The sequence below is a fragment of the Pseudophryne corroboree genome, chromosome 7, assembly GCF_028390025.1.
Source record: "Pseudophryne corroboree isolate aPseCor3 chromosome 7, aPseCor3.hap2, whole genome shotgun sequence".
NCBI classification, from domain to species: domain Eukaryota; kingdom Metazoa; phylum Chordata; class Amphibia; order Anura; family Myobatrachidae; genus Pseudophryne; species Pseudophryne corroboree.
In genome coordinates this window covers 178,950,354-178,976,805 of record NC_086450.1, presented here as the reverse complement: position 1 = coordinate 178,976,805, position 26,452 = coordinate 178,950,354, and the positions used below count along the sequence as shown (strand labels likewise).

Genomic DNA, 26,452 nt, shown 5'->3' with positions numbered 1-26,452 from the left:
CTGAAAGCCGCGATAGTCGGGATATTTCCAATGGTCGCGATGTTCATTACCAATGTTCGGAAAAACTTTTTTTTTTTTTTTCTTTTTAACTAAAATCATTTTCAATAAATGGTAAATACGCATTCTACAACTAATTCATTCATACAAAAAAACCTGACACTGAGCGTTTTTTCGGAAAAATTATTTGTCAGTTAAGTGGTTAATAGACAGCCTCCCACACCCCAATCCCACCCTCAGTGAGACTTGTGATTTCACAGAATGGGTGTACTGATTAATAAATTACAAACACAACACGACTGGCACACTATGTAACCGAATGCGGTTGGTTCTATATCGGAGTGGGAGAAGGGACCTTCTGATGTACCTAGGGGAGGAGACACGTCACCAGGGGGAGGCGCTACGGCCGAACAGGGTACCCGAAAAGTACCCTCGCGGGCTCGCTTCGGGCTCGGTGGCTCGCTCCACTCCACTCGCCACCTAATTACTAAAGGTAATAGTTGGTTGCGGGGATAGTAGAGCAACTGTCCCGCTGGCCTAGCTCCTCCCCCTTGTGTCGTGACTCCTCCCCCTTACGGAAAAGGTCCTTTAGGCCACTTGGATCTAGCCTCAACCAACCGAATGCTGGCTTTGGTTGGGGGAAGGGAACACAGAAGGCAAAAGGAGGCACGTTTATTTGTAAGGCATGTTAGCATTGTGCATGCACTGCGAGGCGTGAGTGAGCCGTCAGTTCTGCTAACGGGCCTAATTCAGACCTGATCGTAGCCCTGCAAAAATTTTGCAGGCTACAATCAGGCACACTGACGTGTGGGGGGACGTCCAGCACAGGGCTAGGCCGTCCCGCATGTCAGGCCCGCCCCCCTCCCTGCAGAAGTACAATAGCATGGCACAGTGGCGATGCTTTTGCCCTTCAGGAGTAGCTCCCGGCCAGCGCAGCTTTTGCGTGCTGGGCGGGAGCTACTGGTCGCTGACCGGGTCGCAGCGGCTGCATGTGATGTCACGCAGCCGCTGCGGCCCGCCCCCCAAAAAAACGGCGGCCAAACGCCACTGTGCTGCCCCCTCCCACCCAGTGACCGCCTCTGCCTATCAGGCAGAGGCGACCGCTAGTCAACGACAGCAGTCGGCTGTCAGCCATGCGTCGGCACCTGATCGCTGCGCTACGATGAACGGCAACATGCGATCAGGTCAGAATAACCCCCAATGTTTTGCAGTAACAAAAAAAAAAAAAAAAAAAAAAATGCATCTTGTACACATCACTACGCAAATATGATACACGAGCAAACTCTGCTGATTAAGATATATATGTGGCATGCCCATATTCAGTGCGAGACTGCAAATGTATCTGCATAGGAAATGCTACATTAGAGTTTTCCTGGAAATCGCTGTAACATAACATTTCGTATGCAAATACAGCCACACTCGCACACAGAATATAGGCATGCCACATATCATTTTATTCAGCAGAAACTACTTGTGCATCATATTAGCATAACGATGCATATAAGGTATTGCTAGTTGTGTGCAGTGGAGACGCACAATGATTTCAATGCAAGCTGATCTTTTTCTGTGTTATTCTTCGATACAGTGTGTGATCACTTTATACAATAATCCTGGGACTCAGCATTCATTTGTAAAGCATGTTAGCATTGTGTGAGCACAGTGCAGAAATTGATGATCGGTGCTTGCTGAACAATGTGTACTGCACAAATCACAGTGTGTAATAAAATGAGACTTGCAATGTATAACATACATTATTTCCAGCATACATCTAATCACAGAAAAGTATTCTAAATTGTTTGTCAACACATCTCGTCCTTTGCTGGAATCAAACCCTAGCTCACGGGCATGGTAACCATTGGTGAATCCACTATGCCAAGAGAGCCATGGAGACAGGTTACTAACACCTGCAGTGACATAGTGAGGACACTCTTTGTAAGGGCAACTGATTGGTATATCTGTGTGCATGTCTGAGTCAGACTCTCATAATTTGAAAAGCTACACTTGTATTGTATACCTGCGTAAAAAGTAGCAAGCACAGCTTTTTTCGCAAACTGATTTGTATATCTGTGTGCATATATGAGTCTGTAAAGGAAGCATGACAGAACTTGTTTTGGAAATTAGAAAAAAAAGCTTTGCATGCTACTTTTTACACAGATATACACTACAATACAGTTCAGTGTCATTTTCAGTGGGGCATAGACACACGGAATCAGCTCAATGCGAAAAAAAATTCCTATACTTATACAGGTACTGGTACTGTAGCTACTGAGTGGTCATGAGTGCCCCAGCCATAAACAGTACTGTATAAGCAAGGTATTATTGAGTCACTGCTAAATTTCAAGGTCCGAGAAGATGGCATAAGACTGTGTGCAAAAAAAAAAAATGAATGAGATTTGTAATGTCAAATATTCAGTATATCATAAGTGATCATGAGTGCCCCAGCACAAGCTTAGTGATATTTGCATTGTGTAATATAACTGTTAGCGTGACAAGGCTTGTTCAACATACATATCAGTATATCCACCATAATAGAACATGCTCCTTTTTAGTGTTTGGTGCATTTGATATGGAAATAAAAAATGAAAAGCGACAGCTGATGAACGAACACCAGTATTGCACCCGCCGGAAACTCTATTTACAGGTTGAGTATCCCATATCCATATATTCCGAAATACGGAATATTCCGAAATACGGACTTTTTTGAGTGAGAGTGAGATAGTGAAACCTTTGTTTTTTGATGGCTCAATGTACACAAACTTTGTTTAATACACAAAGTTATTAAAAATACTGTATTAAATGACCTTCAGGCTGTGTATATAAGGTGTATATGAAACATAAATGAATTGTGTGAATGTAGACACACTTTGTTTAATGCACAAAGTTATAAAAAATATTGGCTAAAATAACCTTCAGGCTGTGTGTATAAGGTATATATGTAACATAAATGCATTCTGTGCTTCGATTTAGGTCCCATCACCATGATATCTCATTATGGTATGCAATTATTCCAAAATACGGAAAAATCCGATATCCAAAATACCTCTGGTCCCAAACATTTTGGATAAGGGATACTCAACCTGTATTAGATTGTGGCTAAATACGCCACGCTACGACAAGGCGCAGGGAGATGTAATACCCCTAGTTTTCCACTGCACTTAGCCTCCTAGGGGTGAAGAATAAATGACCTATCTAAAGCCAGATACACATCAGAACAATGTAAAGCCGACCAATCCGGTGGGCGATGATACCCTGCATCGGCTAGTGCATACACACTTGCTGATGCAGGGGGGAGACGGGTCTGGATGACCATGCAGCAGAGACGACAGAAGACAATGATAACGACCATGGAAGCGCGCACATACAAATGTTCCAGACGATATGTTGCGGCGATTTGGCCAGGAACAACATACTGATACGAGATTGTTCTAGTGTGTGACAGCTTTAGTCTACTTACAGCTGTCCTTGTCAGTCTATGCATATATACCTGGGTGTTTCACTTTCTCTTCTGTAAAGTCCTCCTTAGCGTTATGGTTATTATTCAGTGAAAGGTCTGACAGAAAGGGGCTTGTTGGATTCAGATCAAACAGAAAGATTGCCTGCATTCCAGGTGGTCTGAGAAGAGAATATAACAAAATACATCAAGCTTTTATGGCAGAAGTACAACCAGACAGACTTACTGTATTTTAACACAGTTTACCTGATCAATGTTCTTTTCACCAAAACGCAACTATTTTTTTTTAGTTCTAGTCAATAAATGATAAGATTTATTTACTTATTTATGTTACAGTATCTTATATAGCATAGCATATTCCATAACGCTTTACAATTGGAAACAATGCTAAAACAAAACTGGGTAATAAACAGTCAGAGGTAGGAAAGCCCTGCTCGCAAGTTTACAATCTATTAAATAGGAATTGATACACATAGTTTTCCACCAGATTGCAAAAGTTGCCACACAGCAATGATGAACCAGAGTCAGGAGGAATAGAAAGTAAAGGAAGAGAAGATATGTCAGGACATGTGTGGACTGTACAGTGCTGATATAATTGGATAGAAAAGCTTATGAAGGTTATGTGAGCGGTTCTGCAATTTTATAAACTTGCCTGATTAGGTGAGATTTCAAGGACCGCTTGAAGGGTTTGGGGACTACAGGAGAGTCTTATTGTGCGTGGTAGGGCATTCCACAGAATGAAAGTAGAAAGCACTGCAATCGTGCATTGGCGCAAGTAATGAGTGTGGATGAGAGACGTAGATCTTGAGAAGATTGAAGAGGTCGGGTTGGGAGATATTTTGAGATAAGCAAAGACGTTTACATAGGTTTAGATTCTGCATCTAAAACAAAACCAGCCAACTTGATCCATTTCACAGTATTAGAATATTCTGCTCCTGCTTTGCCATTTAAAAAAAAAACAAAACCCCAGTCTGAAAGATTGAATTCAAGAGACCGGTGCTCCTTTTAAGCATCACATTTGAGAGAGAAAAAAAAAAAAGAGAAAGAGGAGTTAAGCCGGCTACACACTATGCGATTTGTGTACCCAGTGACATCGCGCACGCAGGGACCCGGCGGTGGGGCAGGCATCGGCAAGTGCATACACACTTTCACATACCACCAGCGACGAACGACGGCGAGCGCAAGGGGATGGGGGGTCTTGGGGAGCAGAGGCCATGCTGCATTTGGCAGCATGGTATAGTCAACGAAATCCCCAGATTGACCTGCATGTATGAAGGACAGGGTATGTCATTAACTACCCATGGAAGTGTGCATCATTCATTGCATAGTGCATACACACTGGGTGCTATTACAAATGATATTGCTTAGAAGGGCGCAAATGATCGATATTGTTAATAATATCACTTAATGCGTATGGGGCTTTACAGAGGGTCGCCAAAGATTGTAGGAAGTTATTGTTGGCTTATAGGTCAGCAGCCCACAGAACAATTTTGAAATAATAGATTCTTCCTCATCTACCTTCACCAACTGTTTTCAAAGGTAAATTGCAGAATATATTTCAGATAGCTTGGTTGGAGACAACTTTAAATGAAGAGAAACTTACTTCAAAATGTTTTGATTCTTGGGAGAGCTATATATTACTGCTCCCTTAGTAGACTATCAAAACGCATTATTAGAGTCTCCCTTAAATATACAGAAAGATATGAGACTAGATTGCTGTTGGGGGATTCCATAGTACTTGATAATTAGACCACTTGTGATACTGCAACTCCTTCAGATTCTAGACTCCTACCATCCCTTGCAGAAAGGTTATTATGAGTTTTGCTTGAACCATGTATTAGCATCAACTGACTACTCCATAGGGGCTTTCGATTGTCTCCGATAAACTTTTCACATGAAAAAAAAAAACCCAAACAGGATATTATCACTATTTTTGCCTGATGTCTCACTTCAGGCTGTTAATTATACTGTACCCATGTGTTATTGGAGCTTTTAGGGCTACTTTTTGGGTATTATGCTTTGTGTACCCGAGTCACCTGAAGCATAATCCTCGATAAGTGCCAGGTAACAGGATAACTGAATAGCACCTGGCAAATCAATTGGCTGTGGTAAATTACCGCGGCCAACTGAATACCAGCCAATGTGTGATTCCGATATGTAAACAGTAACGGTTTAGGATTACTACTATTTCTACAAGCAATTGTGGACATGGAAAGGCCTTTTATTGTTTAAGCTCAAAACAATATAGACAACATCGCCTTGAAAATGTGTTCAGTGAACATGTCAAAATGGTCTTCATGTCGACATTGACTGTTTATGAAAAGCCCTACACCTAATGTCAACATTTTAATAAGTTCGGCATTATGAGCGTCAATTTAGCGGCTCCATACCACATAATTAACGGAAATTTTACCTTTTACCATCATTGATTAAAGAGGCTGACGTTAGCTTCTTATTCACTTCTTATTCGCGCTCCAGCTTCTTATTCAGATCATTAATTTTTGCAAGGGTTAACGAGTCTGTCAAATCTGTGGTCCAAGACGAGTTAACCCTTGCAAAACTACAGCTAATTCCAAATGGCAAAATATGGTGTGTGTGCCCACTTTGCCAGTGTATTTCATGCCCAAAACAGCGTTGGGCCAAGTAAAATATAAGTGGGTCATATGCAAGGGACCCTACGCTGTTGATTTCAGGGGGTCAAAATTGTGACCCAAGACTCATTAACCCTTGCAAAAATTAATGATCTGAATAAGAAGCTGGAGCTCGAATAAGAAGTGAATAAGAAGCTGGCCGAATAAGAAGCTAACTTCAGCCTCGTCATTGATTAGACATTTTTAGACTTACAGCCCAGCATGTGGCGCAAATGATAGACAACAACCAAAATAGTCTTTTATAAATTATCTGCACCTAGATCATGCAGCGTGTGGCTTTACTGCTGCCGTGGAACTACGAATTCCAGCATGCACCGGCAAACGGTATTTGGAAAGGCATGCTGGACGTTGAACCTATTATGTCCACAACAGCTGTGGAACCTCAGGCTGCCTAACATACACATGAGAATAATGTGACCTGTAGAACATAGATAGCAGCTCACCCCTCCATGCTGCCCACATGGCATGTACACTCATCTGTCTGTCACTTCGCTTCCGCGTATTACGCCACTTCCGCCCATCCCTCCACAATAAACATGATAATACATCGCGCAATGCTTTCACTTTAACCTAAGCTAAAACCCGGACCCCGCCCCACATCGCCGCAATTGGTTAGGGAGTTGCGTGCTCTACCCGTCATTGGTCATTGAAACGCCCTCTGCCCAGAAGCTGTATTCTTATTGGTAGGCTGTCAAGTCAATGCTATAGAGAGAAGGGCTGTCTGCTCTGTGACTGTGGTAGAGGAGCGGCCGTGGTAGACAGTGCCCGGGCAACGGAGGCGGGTGAGAGGCGGACACCCTGCGGGTAATGTGGGAAAGGGCCACGGTTGTTGTTAGGGACCCTCCCTGATTGGTCTGGACCTTTTTTTTAGTGACAGTGATAGGAACATTTGCTTACATCCATTAATGTTTACTGACGTATTGTTTATGTATTGTGAGAATGCGCCCACGTATAAGATGCCCAGGCATAGAGGTAAATACTGTCAGATATCGGTAACAATGTAGTCATAGCACAGCTGAGGCCCACAGCACTAATCGTGTCTAGTGTAATATAGTTACTAACGCTATAGAGAGAGAGAGAGAGAGAGAGAGATTTGACATTATTTTTGTACTGTCAATAAATGTATTTATTCTAATTAACTTTCAATACTGTTCACACGTATATATTTTTAATGTATATTGCTTGATTATGTTGGTGCAGAGTATGAACGTCTAATTAGAGAGGTGCAGATTACAGTCTCTGCTATTTACATACTATTCTCTGTGCTGTTTACATCAGTGACGTGCGGTGAGGTCACTGGTTGGGGAGGCACTGGCAGCTAACAAGCCCTCCATCCCCCCCCCCCCCCCCCCCCCGAAAAAAAAGAAAAAAAAAAGTGTGGTCCCCCGACACATCAGTAAAACCAGCACTAGGCAGAACCAGCCAGGGGGAGTAATGCCATAGCAGGGGAGACACTCAGGGGCAGATGTATTAACCTGGAGAAGGCATAAGGAAGTGATAAACCAGTGATATGTGCAAAGTGATAAAGGCAGCAGCCAATCAGATCCTAACTGTTACTTTACATATTGGAGCTGATTGGCTGTTGGCTTTATCACCTTGCACATATAACTGGTTTATCACTATCTTATGCCTTCTCCAGGTTAATACATCTGCCCATCAGTGTGGGGTCCCCCTGCCATAACATTAATCTGCCCCCCCAGCCAGTCAGCCCAGGGTTGGAATTCCTCGGAAAGTGGGAACCCCAAAAAATAAAAATGGGGTCCCCCCCTCCCGAGCAATAACCAGCACTGGGCTGATAGCCCAGTGCTATGCCCCGCACCCCTGGTGGCGGTGGGTGCGGGGTTCATTGTGTTAATATTGTTCTTTACAGGTGGCCTACAGGTCCCAGCAAGCCTGCCCTAGCATGCTGGCACTTGGAGAACCACAAGTGCCAGCATGCCCGGACATAAAGGGCCTGCTGGCACATGTAGTCCACCTGCAAAGAATAGTAATATTGTTCTTTACAGGTAGCCTACAGGTCCCAGCAAGCCTGCCCCAGCATGCTGGCACTTGGAGAACCACAAGTGCCAGCATGCCCGGACATAAAGGGCCCGCTGGCACCTGTAGTTCACCTGTAAAGAAAATATTAAAATAAAAACACCACACGTCTTGAAAATAAGCTTTATTAAACCGGACCTTCACCTGGGGGCGGCGGCCTTTAAGCTCTTTTGCGTGACCGCCGCCTTCCCAGGGCTTCCAGCGTCTTCACCTGGGGGGGGGGCGCCACCTCCCCAGGGCTTCCAGCGTCTTCTTCACCTGGTGGGCGGCGGCTGCTAAGCTCTTTTGCATAGCCGCCACCCAGCCAGGACTTGCGGCGTCTTCTTTCTTCAGGAGCTCTTCACAGCTCCTCCTCCGCCGTCGGACTGACTCTCCTCCGCCTCGCGCTGATTGGCTCGCGGCGGCCATCTTGAATTTAAAAAATGACGCTGAGGCGCCATTTTTGAAACTGGAACCGCTCCACTGCCAAACTCTGCTGGATAAAGGTATATTTCCGCCGCCGCACCGCCGCCGCAACCCGCACCGCCGCCGCCCGCACCACCGCCGCATCCCGCCGCCCGCACCATCGCCGCATCCAGCCGCCCGCACCTCCTCCGCCAGCGTCGCCCACACAGTGATTGACAGCGGATCCAGTGACGGATCCGCTGGCCAATCACTGTGGCCTCACTGACAGGGACGTGCTTTCATAGGTTGAAAGCACGTCCCTGTAGGAAAGCGGCACCTCTAATGGTGCCGCTTTCCCATATATTTTCAATGGGCTTTTACTGCCCAAGGCTAGTCCCCGCCCGTGCCCGCCCCCCGCTCCCCATACTTTCCCCAGTGACAACGGGAGGCACCACGATCGGTGCCTCCCAAACACATACAGAGGGGAGCAATCCTAAGAATAATATTAAGAAGGTACATATTATTTACATATTATTGTGTGGGGTATAGAATAGAATAGATTATTTTTTGAATACTATTGGTATCCAATCTATGGATCTGCATTAAAAAGGTCTCCAGTCAATAGGTCAAGCACTAAAGATTGACATGGTCAAAAGGTTGACGTGTAAAAGGTAGACTTTTCATAGTTGCCATCCACGTGGACTACAATTGGGAATAGTAACAGAGCAGCGGTAGTGGAGTGAGGCACCCTCCCCGAAGCATGGTGAGCAAGGTGGTACACTAATGGCACTTTTTTATTGCAGAAAATTGACAAAACACCCCAAAAATACGAAAAAATGGTGTGAACCTTTTTTGTGTCAACAGTTTCCATGTCAATCTTTTAACTCTGTTGACCTAATGCATGTCGCCAATTAGTGGTCAACCTGTTGACTGTAGACCTTTTTAGTGTAGATCTAATGATCCACACCCAATAGTCTTGCATATTGCATGTCTATGTTTTAAAAGCTATATTATATACGTGTGTGTGTGTGTGTGTGTGTGTGTGTACTTTTGTCTTAAAGGAGTTGGTATAAAGCCACAGATAAAGCATTACCATATGTAGCGCGAGGCATCACGTCATTCGCATCAGACCATTGTCTTTTGCTTTTTACTCAGATTAGTGACACACACAATCTAAACTCCCACTGCCAGTATTCAGGGTACACCTTTATTGTACTTTTGTTGCTTTGTGATATACGAATAAGACACATTTTGTGAGAAAGTCTCTGGTGGGAAACTTGGTGCTGCAAAGTCGATGGCACTGGAGTCGGTGACACCCAGTGCGTCAAATAGTCCCGCGCATGTGCCTAAAAAGGGGACATGGGCATATCCTCATGGAACTAGGTCGTGGTCTCTTGGAACGCCCCTGTTTTCATCACTTCGGGGGAGCGTCCGGCATTCCCTGAGATGCAAGTCATCCTCAGAGGGTTGGTTCTAAATCGGAGTGGGAGAAGGGACCTTCTGATGTCACTAGGGGAGGAGACACGTCACCAGGGGGAGGAGCTATGGCCGAACAGGGTACCAGAAAAGTACCCTCGCCACGCTTCGGGCTCGGTGGCTCGCTCCGCTCTGCTTCTCTCGCCACCTGATTACTAAAGGTAATAGTTGGTGGCGTGGATAGTAGAGGATCTATCCCACTGGCCTAGCTCCTCGCCCTTGTGTCGTGCCTCCTCCCCCTAACGTAAAAGGTCCCTTAGGCCACTTGAATCTAGCATCAACCATCCTCAGAGAATCTGCCTGCACTGCCAGCTCTTCCTCAATGACAGGAGCCAGGCGCTGAATGCTAATGTTACATTGCAGCACCCAGCTCCCGATCAATGTCCATCTATGTCTTTTATCCCGGGAAGATAATACTTGGAGAAGTGAGGCAGCTTTGTATTCAAATGTGTTACTATCAGGTCTATTTCTGGGCAACCAAACCTCTTCACTATAGCCTGGAATATCTCTGTATTTAGTTACCATTCTCCCGGGAGAACTTGTTTGAGGCTGAGAAAGTCAGCTGTAACTTTTTTTTATGCACAAAATATATTCTGGCACCAGTAGGTTTAATTCTAAAAATATGCAAGTGCCATTAGCCGTTAACCTAGAAGAGGCATGCCACTAACAAAAACACACCTGCACAAAAAAACTATGTGGCACTTGCACATACACTCAGTTACAAGTAAATGAAATAAGGGGTATTTATTGTAAAACAAACACTGTTTTACAAAATGGATCAGTGCTATGTCACAGAAATAAATAGTACATTAGCCATGGCCCCAATCGCCTGGATAGATTTCAAGATTGAGTGCTAATAGTGGAATATACGGTATATATAATCAGGGCCGAAACTAGGATTTTTGTCACCCGGGGCAAGGTAGTCATTTGACACCCCCCCCACCCCACCCCGCAAAAAAAAAAAATTATTTTACAATAAATAAATAAAAATAATTAAAAAAAAAAAAATTGAATAAAAATATTATATATATATATATATATTTATATATATATATATATATATATATATCTCTCTTTCAGAACTTTTTTACCTGAAAAATTGCCTTTTCTAACATAAATTTCATATCCAGGAAAAAGTGTCCCCATTTTACACAGTACGACAGGCAAGTGTCCCCATTCCCCATTTTACACATTGCGGCAGACAGGTGACCCCATTTTACACATTGCGGCAGACAGGTGTCCCCATTTTACACATTGCGGCAGGAAAAAGTGTCCCCATGTTACACATTGCGGCAGGCACGTGTCCCCATTTTACACAGTACGCTGGCAAGTGTCCCCATTTTACACATTGCGGCAGGAAAAAGTGTCCCCATTTTACACATTGCGGCAGGCACGTGTCCCCATTTTACACAGTACGCTGGCAAGTGTCCCCATTTTACACATTGCGGCAGGAAAAAGTGTCCCCATTTTACACATTGCGGCAGGAAAAAGTGTCACCATTTTACACATTGCGGCAGGAAAAAGTGTCCCCATTTTACACATTGCGGCAGGCACAGGTCCCCATTTTACACAGTACGCTGGCAAGTGTCCCCATTTTACACATTGCGGCAGGCACAGGTCCCCATTTTACACAGTACGCTGGCAAGTGTCCCCATTTTACACATTGCGGCAGGCACAGGTCCCCATTTTACACAGTACGCTGGCAAGTGTCCCCATTTTACACATTGCGGCAGGCACAGGTCCCCATTTTACACAGTACGCTGGCAAGTGTCCCCATTTTACACATTGCGGCAGGCACAGGTCCCCATTTTACACAGTACGCTGGCAAGTGTCCCCATTTTACACATTGCGGCAGGAAAAAGTGTCCCCATTTTACACATTGCGGCAGGCACAGGTCCCCATTTTACACATTGCGGCAGGTGGTGGAGGGAGAGAGAGAGAGAGAGGGCGGGATGTACTAAGATGTTACCCTGCGCTAATAGCCCTCTTACCGCTTCGAAGCATGTTAAAATCATCCTCAGCCTCCCGACGCTGTCATTCTTTCTGCAAGTTTCTGCATCATGTTTCGATAGTGCATACAGTGCCTGCGGAGGACCAGTACAGCCAATGGAGTCAGGAAACAATACGAAGGTATCACGTGATGCAGAAACTGCTTGGAAAGAATGACAGCGCCGGGAGGCTGAGGAGGATTTTAACATGCTTCAGAGCGGTAAGAGGGTTATTAGCGCAGCGTAACATCTTAGTACATCCCGCCCAGAGAGAGGAAGGGAGAGGGGCTGACTTACATTTGAAGCGGTTCTCGCCACTCTTCAGCCGCCTCTCCCTCCTCGTCTGCGCGGCTCCCCCTTCTCCCTCCTCCGGCGGGGTTTCGTGGAATGACGCGTTTGCGCCGTGACGTCACGACGCAATCGCGTCATTCCGCGAAACCCCGCCCCCCGAGCTGGGCACTCGGGAGAAGGGGGTTTCAAAGTCTAAAAGTGCCGCGGCGGGTGTTAGGGGGTCTCGGCGCCCCCTCCAATCCGGCGCCCAGGTCGCCTGCCCCCCTAGCCCCCCCTAGTTTCGGCCCTGATATAATTCCACTTTCAGCAAGCGGTTAGATCCTCCTCACCAATGACAGTGGATTCCCTCAGTGTAGCCAGTCAGTCTCATTGCAGCCTTGTTGGGTAGATGAATCTTGTAAACGGGAGCTTGGATCTGTTGAATTAAATATCTACATACAGCATGTGGCTGGTAGCAGAGCAGGTTTCTTCACACTGCTAGAGGAACCAGAGTGATAGCTGCTCCGTGTAGCTCTGTTCACACAGACACGATAGGTGTGTGTGCTGCTGAAAGTAGCACTGCTGTCAGCTATGCAATTAATTGCTAACCATGAAGAGCACTTGTAAGAGTCCCGTAACATGCAGTGTCCAAAAGGAATCCATGTGCAGCCAGGCAACCTGACAGACTTGTCGCACTTCTTACAATTGAGCAGGCAAGCGATGTGAATACATAAAGAGAGTGCTCAAAGGTTTCCCTTAATTTCAACGCGTTTCTCTACACCTGGGCAGCTTTATCAATTAGCGGAAGTCCTGTTGGGAGCAGCATACTGGACAGCGGGCGATTATCTAACTACTGCGCAGCATATGCAATGCTTATGCAATGCACACAACGTGTTGTGAAACAGTGACACGATGGTGTGAAAATTTTGATTGCACGGGCATTCGCAAGGTGATTGACAGGAAGGGGACGGTTGTGGGTGGTAACTGACCTTTTTCTGGGAGTGTCAGGAAAAACAAAGGCATTCCCAAGCGTTTTCAGGGCGGGTGTGTGACGTCAGCTCCAGACCCGATCAGCCTGATTCTTTTGCACTGTATTGAGCTTTGGGTCAAAATACCGACATTCATTATGCCGACATGTTCAAAATGCCGACATAGTCAGAATACCGGCATTAAAAAAATGCTGACATGTCAAAAAAACATTACTTTTTCTGTTTTCTTTTGTGTCAATGTCGACATAGGTCGAAATGGAACCATCTAAGTGTACCGTGTTCCCTCGCATGGCTTGCTGTGCTCGCCATGCTTCTGGCACGGTGCCTTGCTGTGCTTGGCACACTATTATATTCCCCCTCCAGGTCCACTGGGATGGTGAGGTATGAACTAGTCTGTTTTTGGCCAAAAATTCCTTAAAAACGCATGTCAGCATTTTGATATGTAGTCATTTCAAATGACGGTATTATGACTATGTCTGCATTTTGAACATGTCGGCATAATGAATGTCGGTATGTTGACTGTTGGTATTGTGTCCTGACGGTAAATCAACTGCTGCCCGACTGCATATACTGCACAGAATGGGAAAAACATTCAATGGTATGTGTGATGCAAACAGTTTTGCAGCTGTCCACTGTCTGTAAAGAATTTTCGCACATGGTACACATGCAATTGCACACTTGCACGAGGCAAATTTTCACTCCCCCTGGGCGGCGACTATCTGATCGCAGGACAGTGTAATTTGCAGCACAGCGATCAGGTCTGAATTAAGCCCTATAATTGTCTGTACAAGACGAAGTGGTGTATTCAATTATAGTCATAACAGCTGTCTTGTCGGAAAGACAGCAGTTTCCAACTTTTTTAGGCTGAATCGTGTTTTTCCGACAGGTTGGCAATTCCGACTGGTCGGAAAACACTTGGATCGACGGATCCACGTGTTTTGTTGGATTTGCGGCCAAATTGGACAAGTTTTAGCCCCGTTTCCGACAATGTCAATCTGACTTTAAAATTGGCATTGTCGGTAACGGACAACAGCAGTTGGATTTGGCCGCTAATTGAACAGTGAACTGTCGGATCCTCTCCATCGGAGAGAATCCAACAGCAATTGAGTACACCTATAATACCCCATTGCCGGGTCGACACGGGTCGGTGTTCGGTGTGAAAGGCCCATGGTCGAATACCTGGGTCGCCTGACCCGGTAATTCAACTCGGGAATAAAGCAGTGTTATTCCCGAATTGAATACCGGGTCAGTGGCAGCGTGAACGGGCTCCCGGGTCAATGCGACCTGGGCCCCGTTCACTGCATAGGGAGAGGCGGCGCAGAGATGAGCTCATCCCCGCCGCTATGGCAACCCACCCGGCAAATTTCCGGGTCGGGAAGCCGCCTGTTAGGGTACAATGCCGGATCCCACGCGGGAAGGGCCCGTTTACAATTCCCGTGTGGGATCCGGCATTGGCAGTGTGAAAGGGGTATAAATGTCCTTATGAGGATAGAGTATTGAGATAAGGTGACAGCTTTGGAACACTGCATTCTGGTTGAGCTGGGCTGGGTGCAGCCTGTATGACTCAGTCAGTTACTTAGTTTCATTTTCACCAGATACAGCCCTGACATGTTCTTAGCTTTGGGAAAGGAGCTCGCATACATTTACTGACACTGGATGACCACTTTGGTGCTGATTATGGTGAGTATGTTGGGGAAGGAAGAAAATCACTTTAGATGGCTGTATGAAAGTGGTGTGTTTGTCACTTCTAATGTCTGAGCTAGATAGCAGTTTGATTCTGTAGGCCTGATTCACTTATAAGTGCTGTTAATGGACTTTATGGCCACCCTTTTCTGTAGGCACCATAGCAAATCTATGTTCAGTTGTGCTTAGGGGTCGGGCCACCCCTAGGCACAGCATTATTGACCTCCCCTTAAAAAAATAAAATGATGTCCTTTACTGTCACCTTCTCATTATACCTTTCATTGCTCTTCATTGGCAGTTCTCTCCATATCTCACTATCTCACTGCCTGTCCTCCTCCACACCTCACGCGTCTCTCCTCATACCTCACAAGGGATGGGATTTCTAATCGTCGATGGTTGATGGCCAGCCCTACACATCACTGCCCCACACAGCTCACACTTCCCCCTATCACCCTACTGGTCCACCCAAGCTCACTACTCCATCACACCTCATTGCACACACCACGCTCAACTGCTCCCCCACCCCCACCCCCCTCTCTGCCCCCCCCCCCCCACTACTCACATTGCTCCCATTACAGCCCCCCCTTCTACAAGCAGCCGAGTAGTTCTTTCACTCTCTGGCTGTCTGGGGATCCGCTGTCTGGGGATCTTCCTCTCCTGACAGCAGCTCTGCTTGAACCCATGTAGTTCCACCCCCCTTCTCAGGCATCACCCCCCACTCCTCTCTGGGTCATAAGCTATACTGGGAACAGTCCTGACTCCTGCCCCATCAGGCTGTGCTCACAGCTGGACAGGTGGACAACAATGAGGTAGGTGGCAGCCCCAACCTCCTACACTGTAAATCTCTACCCATGACCCCCTCCCCCTCCATGGTGCTAAATAGAAAAAAGGTCAGTTGCTCAGATGTGGCAGGTAGGGAGGGGGGATGGGTGGCATGCTGTGTTACTCCCAGTGAGTGGTACCTCTAGTAGGAATCAGCCACTGGTGTGCTGGGACTGCCACTGGTGTGCTGGGTCTATGGACAGAAAGTATGGAGGTCTAACCCTTCCTCTACCAAAACGTGATAAGTACTGTAATCAGTCACAAGTAATAGTGGTCTGATGGTAGCTGACATGCTAGCTGATCACTAATACAAATTACTTCTATGTTGAGGTGCAAGGGTAAAAGAAAAACATTTTTCTTTATTGTTTTAAAATGAGTGCAAATAAAAAAAAATCATGTACCTCTTCCTCTTACATCCGAATGTACTCCACTACTCCATAAGATCCATGTCACATATTCTAAGGGGTATATTCAATAACAGTCGGATCCATTCCGACATGCATTTGTTGGAATGGATCTGACAAGCCAAGCCCGGATTTGGCCGCTCCCTCCCGTCTGTGCTGCTGCTGTCAGCAGCTCCCCGTGTGTGAGATCACAGGGACCTGCTGGAGACGGTCACAGAGCCGCATACAGTGCCGGCCGAGGAGCGCTGCCGGGAGAGAAGTGCCTGGCTGGGGGGACGTCAGAGAGGAGCCGTGTCTTCCAGCGTCCGTAGCTCCAGCTGCCCCCGCCGGTAAGCACTCTCCCTCCCTTCTTCACCCCGCTCCCCCATCTCCTCACCTCAATCTGACTTTTTTAAAAGTCGGATTGAGATTGTCGGAAACGGGGCCAAATACTGTTGGATTTGGCCTTGTTTCCAACAAAAGCATGTGACTCTGCGGCTATTCCGTCAATCAACACGTGTTTTCCGACAAGTCAGGAATTCCTGACTTGTCGGAAAAAAACAGCCTCTAACGCAGTGATTTTCAACCTTTTTCAACTCATGGCACACCAGCAAGACTTTAAAATTGCCAAGGCACATCATCAGTGCCCCAGGTGGGGGGGGGGGGGGAACATTGGCCCCCATAGTAATTAAACAAACACACTGGCCACCACAGTAACACAAACACGATGGCCCCAAAGTAATACAAACACATTGGGCCCTGCGGTAATTAAAAAAAAAAAAATGCTTTCACCCCCACAGATTTATAATAATGGGATGCAGTTAAAATACCGGCTGTCGGGATTCCGGAATTCAGGAGACCGACGCCGGAATCCTGACAGCCAGTGAAAGTGGAAAAAGTGGAATCCCGACCTCTGCAGGGTATTCCCACTCAGTTGGTGGGTCCACGCCACAAACTGAGTGGGAATATAACCTGTGGCAAGGTGATAAACGCACCAGCCAATCAGCTCCTAACTGTTAATTTACATATTGGAGCTGATTGGCTGGTGCGTTTATCACCTTGCACTTATCACTGGTTTATCAGTTTCTTATGCCTTCTCCAGGTTAACACATATGCCCCACGGTCACCCCAGTAATTTCACACACTGCCCCCATAGTAATTCCACTCACTGCCTCCCATAATAATTCCACTCACTGCCCCCCCATTATTTCCACATAGTAATTCCACTCCCTGCCCCTCATAATAATTCCACTCACTGCCCTCCATAATAATTCCACACACATAATAATTCCACTCACTGCCCTCCATAATAATTCCACACACATAATAATTCCACTCACTGCCCTCCATAATAATTCCACACACATAATAATTCCACTCACTGCCCCCCTCCCCCAGTATTTTCAAACATTGCTCGCACTTGGGGGGTCATTCCGAGTTGTTCGCTCGTTGCCGATTTTCGCTATACTGCGATTAGTCGCTTACTGCGCATGCGCAAGGTTCACAGAGCGCATGCACTTAGTTATTATACACAAAAGTTAGGTATTTTACTCACTGCCTAACGAGGATTTCTCATCGTTCTGGTGATCGTAGTGTGATTGACAGGAAGTGGGTGTTTCTGGGCGGAAACTGGCCGTTTTCTGGGAGTGTGCAAAAAAACGCTGGCGTTTCTGGGAAAAACGCGGGAGTGTCTGAAGAAACGGGGGAGTGTCTGGGTGAACGCTGGGTGTGTTTGTGACGTCGAACCAGGAACGAAACTGACTGAACTGATCGCAATGTAGGAGTAAGTTTCGAGCTACTCAGAAACTGCTAAGAAATTTCTATTCGCAATTCTGCTAATCTTTCGTTCGCAATTCTGCTAAGCTAAAATACACTCCCAGAGGGCGGCGGCCTAGCGTGTGCAATGCTGCTAAAAGCAGCTAGCGAGTGAACAACTTGGAATGAGGGCCTTGATTCCAAACACCTACAGTAATTCCACACATAAATAATTTTTTTTTACAATATATACCTGCAGCTGTGATGAGCGCTGAGAAGGCAGCACGGAACTGTATGGATGGAGGAACAGCACTGGCCAGTGGGAGGGCGGGCACTACAGGCAGGAATGTGACGTGACCTATGAGTCACCATAGGTCAAAGGCCGCTCGCGGAAGTGCACAGCGCTGCCCGAGCTGGCTATTGATTACGGCGGGTGGCGGTGGCTCGTCTCACTGGCTAGCAGCAGCGGATCTCCCTGACGGGCGGCGGCACACCTAGAGACCGCTCGCGGCACAGCGGTTGAAAATTGCTGCTCTAATTAATAGGATGGAACCCCTTCCAACCTAAATCTGTCAGAAGCTGCCGTCTTTCCGACAAGACGGCAACTTCCAACACTTATTGAATATACCCCTAAGTGGCACATTAAATATGGGTGTAATGTATTTTAGAACACAGTTTAGCTTAGAGCTTCTTTAGGGAAGCACTGATCACTAGACACTGCTGAATAATCTCCTCATGCTCACACCTGTTTCACAATTGGCTCGACCTAAGGTGTGTCGACCTTTTTGTTGTCGACCTGGAGTCCCAGACCCATTTACTAAGCCTTGGATGGAGATAAAGTGGATGAAGATAAAGTACCAGCCAATCAGCTCCTAACTGTAATTTTTAAACACAGCCTGTGACATGGCAGCTAGGAGCTGACTGTCTGGTACTTTATCCCAGTCCAAGGCTTGGTAAATAGACCCTCAAGTAAAGGTGATTCAAAGTCGCATGCACATCTCCACATGCAGATGAGAGGATGTAACTAGGCAGGAACAGGTCGTTTGCACATAGTCCAAGAGGCATATTCAGTTGCCAGTTTACTGAGCACTCCATTAACATGTCTATTGCCTGATAAACTTTGTACACACATTCTCATTTACCGCACAGTCCAATCCAATTCTACTTTCCGCGATAAACCGCCAATGAAGTGACGTGTTATGCAGGAACAAATGTTCTTCCCACAAATACTGCGTGATATAAACGATGTATTTCCACCCTCAGCAGCCATTTTGAGAGGATCTTCAACTTGCAGACTAGGCTTCAGAGGACCTGGATTAGAGCTTTTTCTTATCTCTTGCAATCCTTTACTCCTTTCTTCTTCTGTTTTTACCTCTAATTTTGCATAAATCCTATCTTGCCTGTCCCTCTCATTTTTTACCTACCTTTCTGTTGTTGACGAAAGTTACTAGTTAACAGTTATGTCTTAGGTCAGTGGTTCCCAAACTATTCTGAATCATGGTGCCCTAGACTATCAGAATTTTTTTTTCATGGCACCCCTAGGCCAATAATTTCTTACTGAGAAATTATGAAAGAAATATTAAATTAAGTAAATTGTGTTTATATGTCATTCTTAGGTTCAGTTGTGTGATGATGGTCAAGATTTGCTTCTGTTTGCCCACATATTTTATGATTGACAGCCACCAACACTGGTTTTGCCTATTACATTGACCATAAATAACTGAATTGGTCCTACAGCACCAACCCAAGGCACCCCTGCAAGTGCCGCGGCACACAGTTTGAGAACTACTGTCTTAGGTATTAGTTAGAAGTTACTAGTTGAACTTCCGGTGGGCGGAGCATCGCGATGGCCGCATTTTACTGAAGGCTCCGTCTCTATCTGATTTTATCTTACCCATCAGCCGGTTTCAAGTGCTCAGCCAGTGCTAGTATAACTAAATTCGAGTGCTGGAAGACTGGACCAGCAAAGAAAGCTACATATGGTGCCGGACGGAGCCATACTGTCGCCGGAGTCTTGCCTAATCGTGCAGAGGCCTAGTGGCGCGCGGAGCCGAGCCGCCATTGCCACGAGGCTGATCCCTGTGCCTGCTTTCCCCGCCTCGACAACAGCTAGAAGGGCCGGGGCTGACTGTCTACCCAATCTGGCTCACCTGTGATCCGTGCGGAGAGGGTCCACTGCGAGAGACCGGGACTGAAGGCTGCCGCGGGTCCGCTGTGGGAGCTGGTGAGTGCGGGTGCCGCTTTGTGCCCGACGGCGGAGACCGGAGAGGCGGGAGGACGCGCTTGAGCTGCTGGCGGCTGGAGAGGACATCGCGGTGAGAGCGGCGGTGAATGAGCGAGGAGAGACCCGGAGCTGTGCTCGCGTGAGGAGGTGAGCGGGGAGGCCACTGTTGGTCCGCTCTGACGGCGCATCTAACCCCCACTGCTAAGACCTCGGAGACCGCTGCTGCTGGCCGCTCGTGCCGGGGTGCGGCAGGTAAGCTGCTGTGTGGTGCCCGGGCCTGCCCTACTGTCCCTGGGGAGGCTGAGGAATATCTGCTCAACTGACTGACAGGGGAAGGAGTTCTCGCTTTCGCGGCCGAGCCCTGCCGCTCTCGGGACTGGGACCAGTAAATCCCCCTACACTGACCTACACAAAAAGCACAGTGATTTTCAATCACAATATTGGGAACTGCTTTTGAGGAGAGTTGATTAGGATCTCATGATAAACCTGTGCTGCCTTTCTATCAAGCTGTCAGCGTACTGAGACATATTGCAGGTCAGCACAGCTTCTGACACATCCCAAGGCTCACAGAACACCAGCTATTCTCTCTCTCTTGCTCCATAGCTGAACCAGTATTATTGCCTAAGGATTCAGTTATCACTGATCAGTAATTAGAGTTTTCTATGATACATCCAAATTCTATATAAAGTAATGCCTCTCTAAAATTGCTGATCTTTAGCAAACATCTTGTTATTTGATATTTCTCTACCAACTGTATTCACAGCAGAACGTATCCTTGTGATCTACAGTGCCACCTGGTGGTGTAAAACCATAATTACATGTCTAATGTTGTCTCAACTCAGTATGGAAAATATGCAATGTGGCAAATATACTTCATAAATACCCTTTAATATTGTGAACAGAAACACAAAATGCTTGATGTTTAAAGTCTACATGCTTAGAACCTAGAGGCTGACATTCATTACACTATAATGACACATACAACGCTACCTATTGGTCCACATATAGTGACTGCTGTCAGTAAGGCTATAGGCCATTGACTTCTGTATTCTCCTTTTATCGTAGTAGACTATTACTGTCGCTGGTAATATTAGTGACAGTTCACTAGATTGTATACATTATATTGTGACGTAAAACCTTGCAAGGAATTTATTGTTTGGTTTGACGTGAGGGGGGAGGGTTTTTTTTTTTTGCTTTTTTGCGTAGTGTTTGTTATAGACCAGGCAAGGCTGTGGCTGGAATTAATACCTAACTCAATAAGCTTAGCTTACCCTTTACAGCCTCAGTAGTTGAATTCAACTTTCCTTATTTGTATGTCTCTAGTTATGTAGATACCTCAAGACATCCATCCATAGGTGGTATAGAATCTCTAGTTAACCTGGTTATTGTCCCATAGTATGGACAAATTTGTAGATAAATATCCAACTGATACCATGGTCAGAAACGGGAAATCTCAATCCAAAACCCCTTCGGTTAGGGAAAAGGTAAATACACCCCAGCCCAATCGTTCACCTCCCTCGGCATCTCAGGATCTTTCCTCCTCACCTATTATACCTTCCCTTTCGGTGGAAAACTCATTGCCTCTAAATCCAACTCTGGAAAAAAAATTAGACGCGATTCAAACAACTTTAAACACGGTCTTGTCCCATTTAGAATCACACACCAAACGATTAGTGGAGGTAGAACAACGCGTTAGTACGGCAGAAGATGCTATTGTATCTCTGCAAAATTCCGATGACTCTCACTTTCAACAAATAGCATTTTTGACCTCAAAGATTGATGACCTCGAAAACAGGGATAGGCGGAGCAATCTTAGATTTATTGGCATCCCAGAGTCAATATCAGGTTCAGACCTCTTTGACCTATTAAGTGTTGACATAATTCACAGCCTCAATGTTCCTAGTACTTCGGGAACAGTGCTCATTGAAAGAGCACATCGTATTGGTCCCGATAGAGGTCCTCCTTCATCTCAAATACGTCCTCGCCCTGTGATTGCCAAATTTCTTAACTTTAGAGATAAAGAGAACATACTTATGGCATACAGGAAAAAACGCACTCTTGAAGTGCGAAACTTTAAAGTGCTGATATTTCAGGACTTTTCGGCCTCTGTGGCTCAGAGGCGGAAAGAATTCACCCCAATATGTAAACACTTGTTTACTGAAAATGTTAAATTTGCCCTTTTATACCCTGCTAAGTTGCGGGTCTTCACTGATGGGAAGATCCTTAATTTTGATACCCCTGACCAAGCTAGAGATCACTTAAAGATTTCGCTACAAGGTTCCTCTACAAATCCACCTCCAAATGGATGAGTTGATAGTTTATCATCTTAGATATTTACAATTTACTCTGGTTTCACGGAAAAAAGAATAATTTCCTATCTCTCTTGTGACAGAGGAGATAGACTCTCATAGATAAATTGTTGAAAATGTATCACAATTTGTTCATATGTTATTTTTGGTGTGCTCTACTCTTTTTCTTTCCTTTTTCTTTTCCCCTTCCTACTCCTCTCCTGGATCGCCTGTGGCCTCTCTCCATTATCTCGACGCAGTTGCCATGTCCCATTGGTGCTCGGAGCGCCTGTCTCACTAGCTGGGATGGGATGGGCGCGCTAATCAAGGAAATATTGTCTACATTCTCCTTTGGTAAGTGTGGAATTGGATGACGACTTATGTTGATTCTTCTAAACTAGTCCCTCAATTGACATCATCTGCTATCCGGTTTTTATCTTGGAACGTAGCCGGACTGAACTCCCCATGCAAACGAAGGCGGGTATTATCCCATCTCAAACGATTAGCCCCTGACATTATTTTATTGCAGGAGACGCACTGGCTGCGCGGCCCCCATGCGACCCTTAAAGCGGCATGGATTCAGGAATGTGTCTCGGCCTCCTTCGATAAGAAGAAACGTGGTGTTGCGATTTTACTCAGTAAACATCTTCAATATACTATTGATAATGTAGTGGCAGATAAGGAGGGGCGGTTCTTGTTGGTGCATCTTTCAGTTCATGGTGAGAAATTTACTATTTTAAATATTTATGCCCCTAACGTATCTAATATGGTCTTTTATAAAAAACTATCAAACCTTCTTATGAAACATGACACTCCCAACTTAATTATTGGCGGAGACTTTAATTGCTTACATAATCCCCTATTAGATCACTCCGCCTTTACATCCCCTACTTCTTCAAATCGTGTGAATGGGGTTGATTTTCTTTGTTCCAACCATGATGTGGTGGACCAATGGAGAATACATAATCCTTCCTGTAAGGATTTTACGTTTCATTCCAGGGTTCATGATGTATTTACTAGAATAGACTATATTTTGGTGGCGGACACTCTGTTCCAGCGAGTTCACAATACCATAATAGACCCTATCATTATCTCGGATCATGCCCCTATACTTTTTGATCTAACCAGATCTATTCCCTGGTACTCCTCGCGCCTTTGGCGTTTCCCTTCCTTCCTGTCTCAGAATGATGACTTCCAACTATATTTGAAGGCTAAATGGAGGGAATATATAGACGATAATTTAGAACACTGGGACGACCCTGTTTTATTTTGGGAGACCTCAAAGGCAGTGATGAGAGGGCATGTGATCTCTTACATAGCCAAACGCAATCGGAACCACAGGGAGACATTGCATTCATTAAAAAACAAACTGAAGGAAGCCTACCATCACTATTTGCGATTTTCAACGGCAGACAATAAATCTACATACTTACATCACAAACAAATTTTGGAATCCTTCCTTATGAAGGAAGCTCGAATCAAATTAGATTATTCAAAGAACACTTATTACCGCTGGGGAGGTAAATCGGGGAAAGTTTTAGCTTATATGGCCAACCGACAACGGAAGAAACAATTTATTATGAAAATTATGAACCCAAACTCTAATGTACTGGCTACTAAACCCGCTGATATTAATAATGTGTTTCATTCATACTTTACTTCTCTTTATAAGGATTCTCCAATCGATCCCCTCCTATCAGATTCCTTTTTTACAGAAGCCAATCTACCCTGTCTAACAACTCAACAAAAAGAATTCCTATCTAGTGATATAACGGAGGAAGATATTGGGATTGCCATTGATAGCTTATGTCTCAACAAATCACCGGGTCCTGACGGATTTAATGGGAACTATTATAAGATACTTAGGGATGACATTATTCCCTCTCTAACTCATGTTTTCAAACAGATTCAGGAGGGTAACCTTCAATATCCAACATTTAATGATGCTTATACTATATTGTTACTGAAACCTAATAAAAATCCTGATTTAGTAACCTCATATAGACCTATTACGCTCTTGAATCAGGATTACAAAATTCTTTCAAAAATTCTGACGACTCGCTTACAAACAATCCTTCCTTCCCTCCTAACGTCCCACCAATCTGGCTTCACCCATGGTAGGAACATGGTTCGTAATGTTCGAGTGGCGGTAGCGGCTTTATGTTCTTCAGCAACTCAGAACCAATCTTCTAATATATTACTAAGCCTAGATGCCGAAAAGGCATTCGATAAAATTTTATGGCCCCATCTATATGCTGTATTGCAGAAGAGAGGGTTTGATTCTTCCTTCATTAATTTAATTAAATACTTATATAATTCCCCCAAGACAAAATTGTTAATCAATGGTCTCTTAGGCGACTCCATTCAAATGTTTAGGGGAACTAGACAGGGATGCCCTCTGTCACCCTTACTCTTCAATCTTGCATTAGACCCCCTGCTAAGAATTCTCCAATCCTGGCCCCTTTTCCGAGGTATATCCTATGGCAGTACAGAAGTTAAGATAGCCGCCTTTGCTGATGATCTTCTTCTTTTTATTTCTAATCCCCATGAGTGCTTGTTGCCCCTTTTCTCTAAACTAGAAGACTTTGGTGAGATATCGGGTTTCACTATCAATCACTCCAAATCTACTATTATGGCCTTAAACGCCTCCTTTCGTAGGGGTACGTTACAGGTTGGTGATCTGAAGTGGGCAGATACCTATATCTCATACCTAGGGATTCGCCTTCCCAGAAATATTTATGATCTATATACTATTAACATAAAAAGTACTATTGATACAGTTCTTAAGGAGCTGGATGGTTGGCAACATTTACGACTATCTTATCTGGGAAGAGCTAACCTTATAAAGATGATTACTTTTCCGAAACTGCTATATCCCATTCAGGTTCTGCCACTTTTGTTTACTAAGACGGATCTTAAACGAATTGATGCGGCCTTTCGACAATTCATTTGGAAAAAAACAAAACCTCGCCTTAGTCTTCGGTTGTTACAAAGAACTAAATCCGAAGGAGGCATTAATTTTCCAAATTTGGAAATATATAACCATGCTGCTATATGTAGACACATCAAAGATTGGATTTCACACTCTGAATTATATTCCAACTTTTCAGTGGAACAATCCTTTCTTACCAATACAGATTTGGTTTGTTTTTTGCATTTTCAGAAATCCGATATCCCGCCAGAAATACTAGATAACCCTCTCCTAATGTCAGCATGGTCAGTTTGGCATACGATCCGCAATAAGTGGAAACTCAACGCTTCATATTCCTTGTTTCTTCCCTTTATTTGTAATGTAAACTTCCAACACGGATTGGCTTCTGCTCCCTTCACTTTGTGGGCTAAAAGAGGACTTACGACGGTTCGTCAGCTTACTAATGCAAATACACAACGTACCCTCACCTTCTCTCAGGCTCATTCTAAATTTTCCTTTTTACAAATTCATAATCTAGCCTTTTTACAAGCACAACATTATGCCTCCAAGGTGATTTCTTATCTTTCTCCCATGGACTGGGTGAACCGGTTGGACATTGCCCTTCAGTCTACATTTAATACTAGAGGAGCTATCTCTATGTTTTACAAAATATTGCGAACACCGTATTATGAAGGCCACTACGACACTGGTATTACTAGATGGCAGAGACACTTTCCTGATCTTAGCGAAGCAGTCATTCTAAAAGCGCTTCTGCATTCCAATCGCACTCTCCCAACTATTATGTACCAAGAAATGTTTTTCAAAATTTTTTATAGGGGCTATCTATCACCCTCTCGATGTCAATTGATGGGGATGTCTTCCACTTCGACATGTCTCAAATGCACGCGACCTGAAGCTACTCTTTTTCACTGTCTGTGGGATTGTATTCATATAAAAAAATTCTGGCTTCAGATAAAACAATTTGCCATTGCAGAACTAGTAAATTTTTTACCGTTGTCCCCGGAATGGGCCATTTTTGGTATACTATCAACCACCTCTAGAATTTCCCCGGGATGTCGTAAATTATTGCTGATTCTTTCAGCCGTGGCAAAAAAATGTATTTTACAACAATGGATACATCCA

General features: G+C 45.0%; 2 protein-coding genes across 8 annotated transcripts in view; one reads left to right on the top strand and one right to left on the bottom strand.

Annotated features, from left to right (window-relative positions):
- Nucleotides 1–6,638, bottom strand: part of ANKZF1 (ankyrin repeat and zinc finger peptidyl tRNA hydrolase 1) — a 167,817-nt gene extending 161,179 nt beyond the window's left edge. For 2 of the 3 annotated variants that reach the window (XM_063933829.1, XM_063933830.1), the window contains exons 1-2: nt 6,543–6,638; nt 3,482–3,609 (exon numbers count right to left, since the gene is read on the bottom strand). In XM_063933829.1, the coding sequence (XP_063789899.1) occupies nt 3,482–3,609; nt 6,543–6,550 (136 nt within the window). In that variant the 5' untranslated portion in view covers nt 6,551–6,638. Of the gene's footprint in view, nt 1–3,481; nt 3,610–6,542 lie in introns of those variants that run through there. The other variant, XM_063933831.1, reaches the window with a different exon arrangement.
- A 155-nt stretch (nt 6,639–6,793) lies between these two features.
- ATG9A (autophagy related 9A) overlaps nt 6,794–26,452 on the top strand; it is a 176,444-nt gene continuing 156,785 nt past the window's right edge. For 2 of the 5 annotated variants that reach the window (XM_063933826.1, XM_063933822.1), the window contains exon 1: nt 6,794–6,903. The gene's annotated coding sequence lies outside the window, so the exon portion shown is untranslated. Of the gene's footprint in view, nt 6,904–14,857; nt 14,924–22,658; nt 22,753–26,452 lie in introns of those variants that run through there. The other 3 variants (XM_063933824.1, XM_063933823.1, XM_063933825.1) reach the window with 3 other exon arrangements.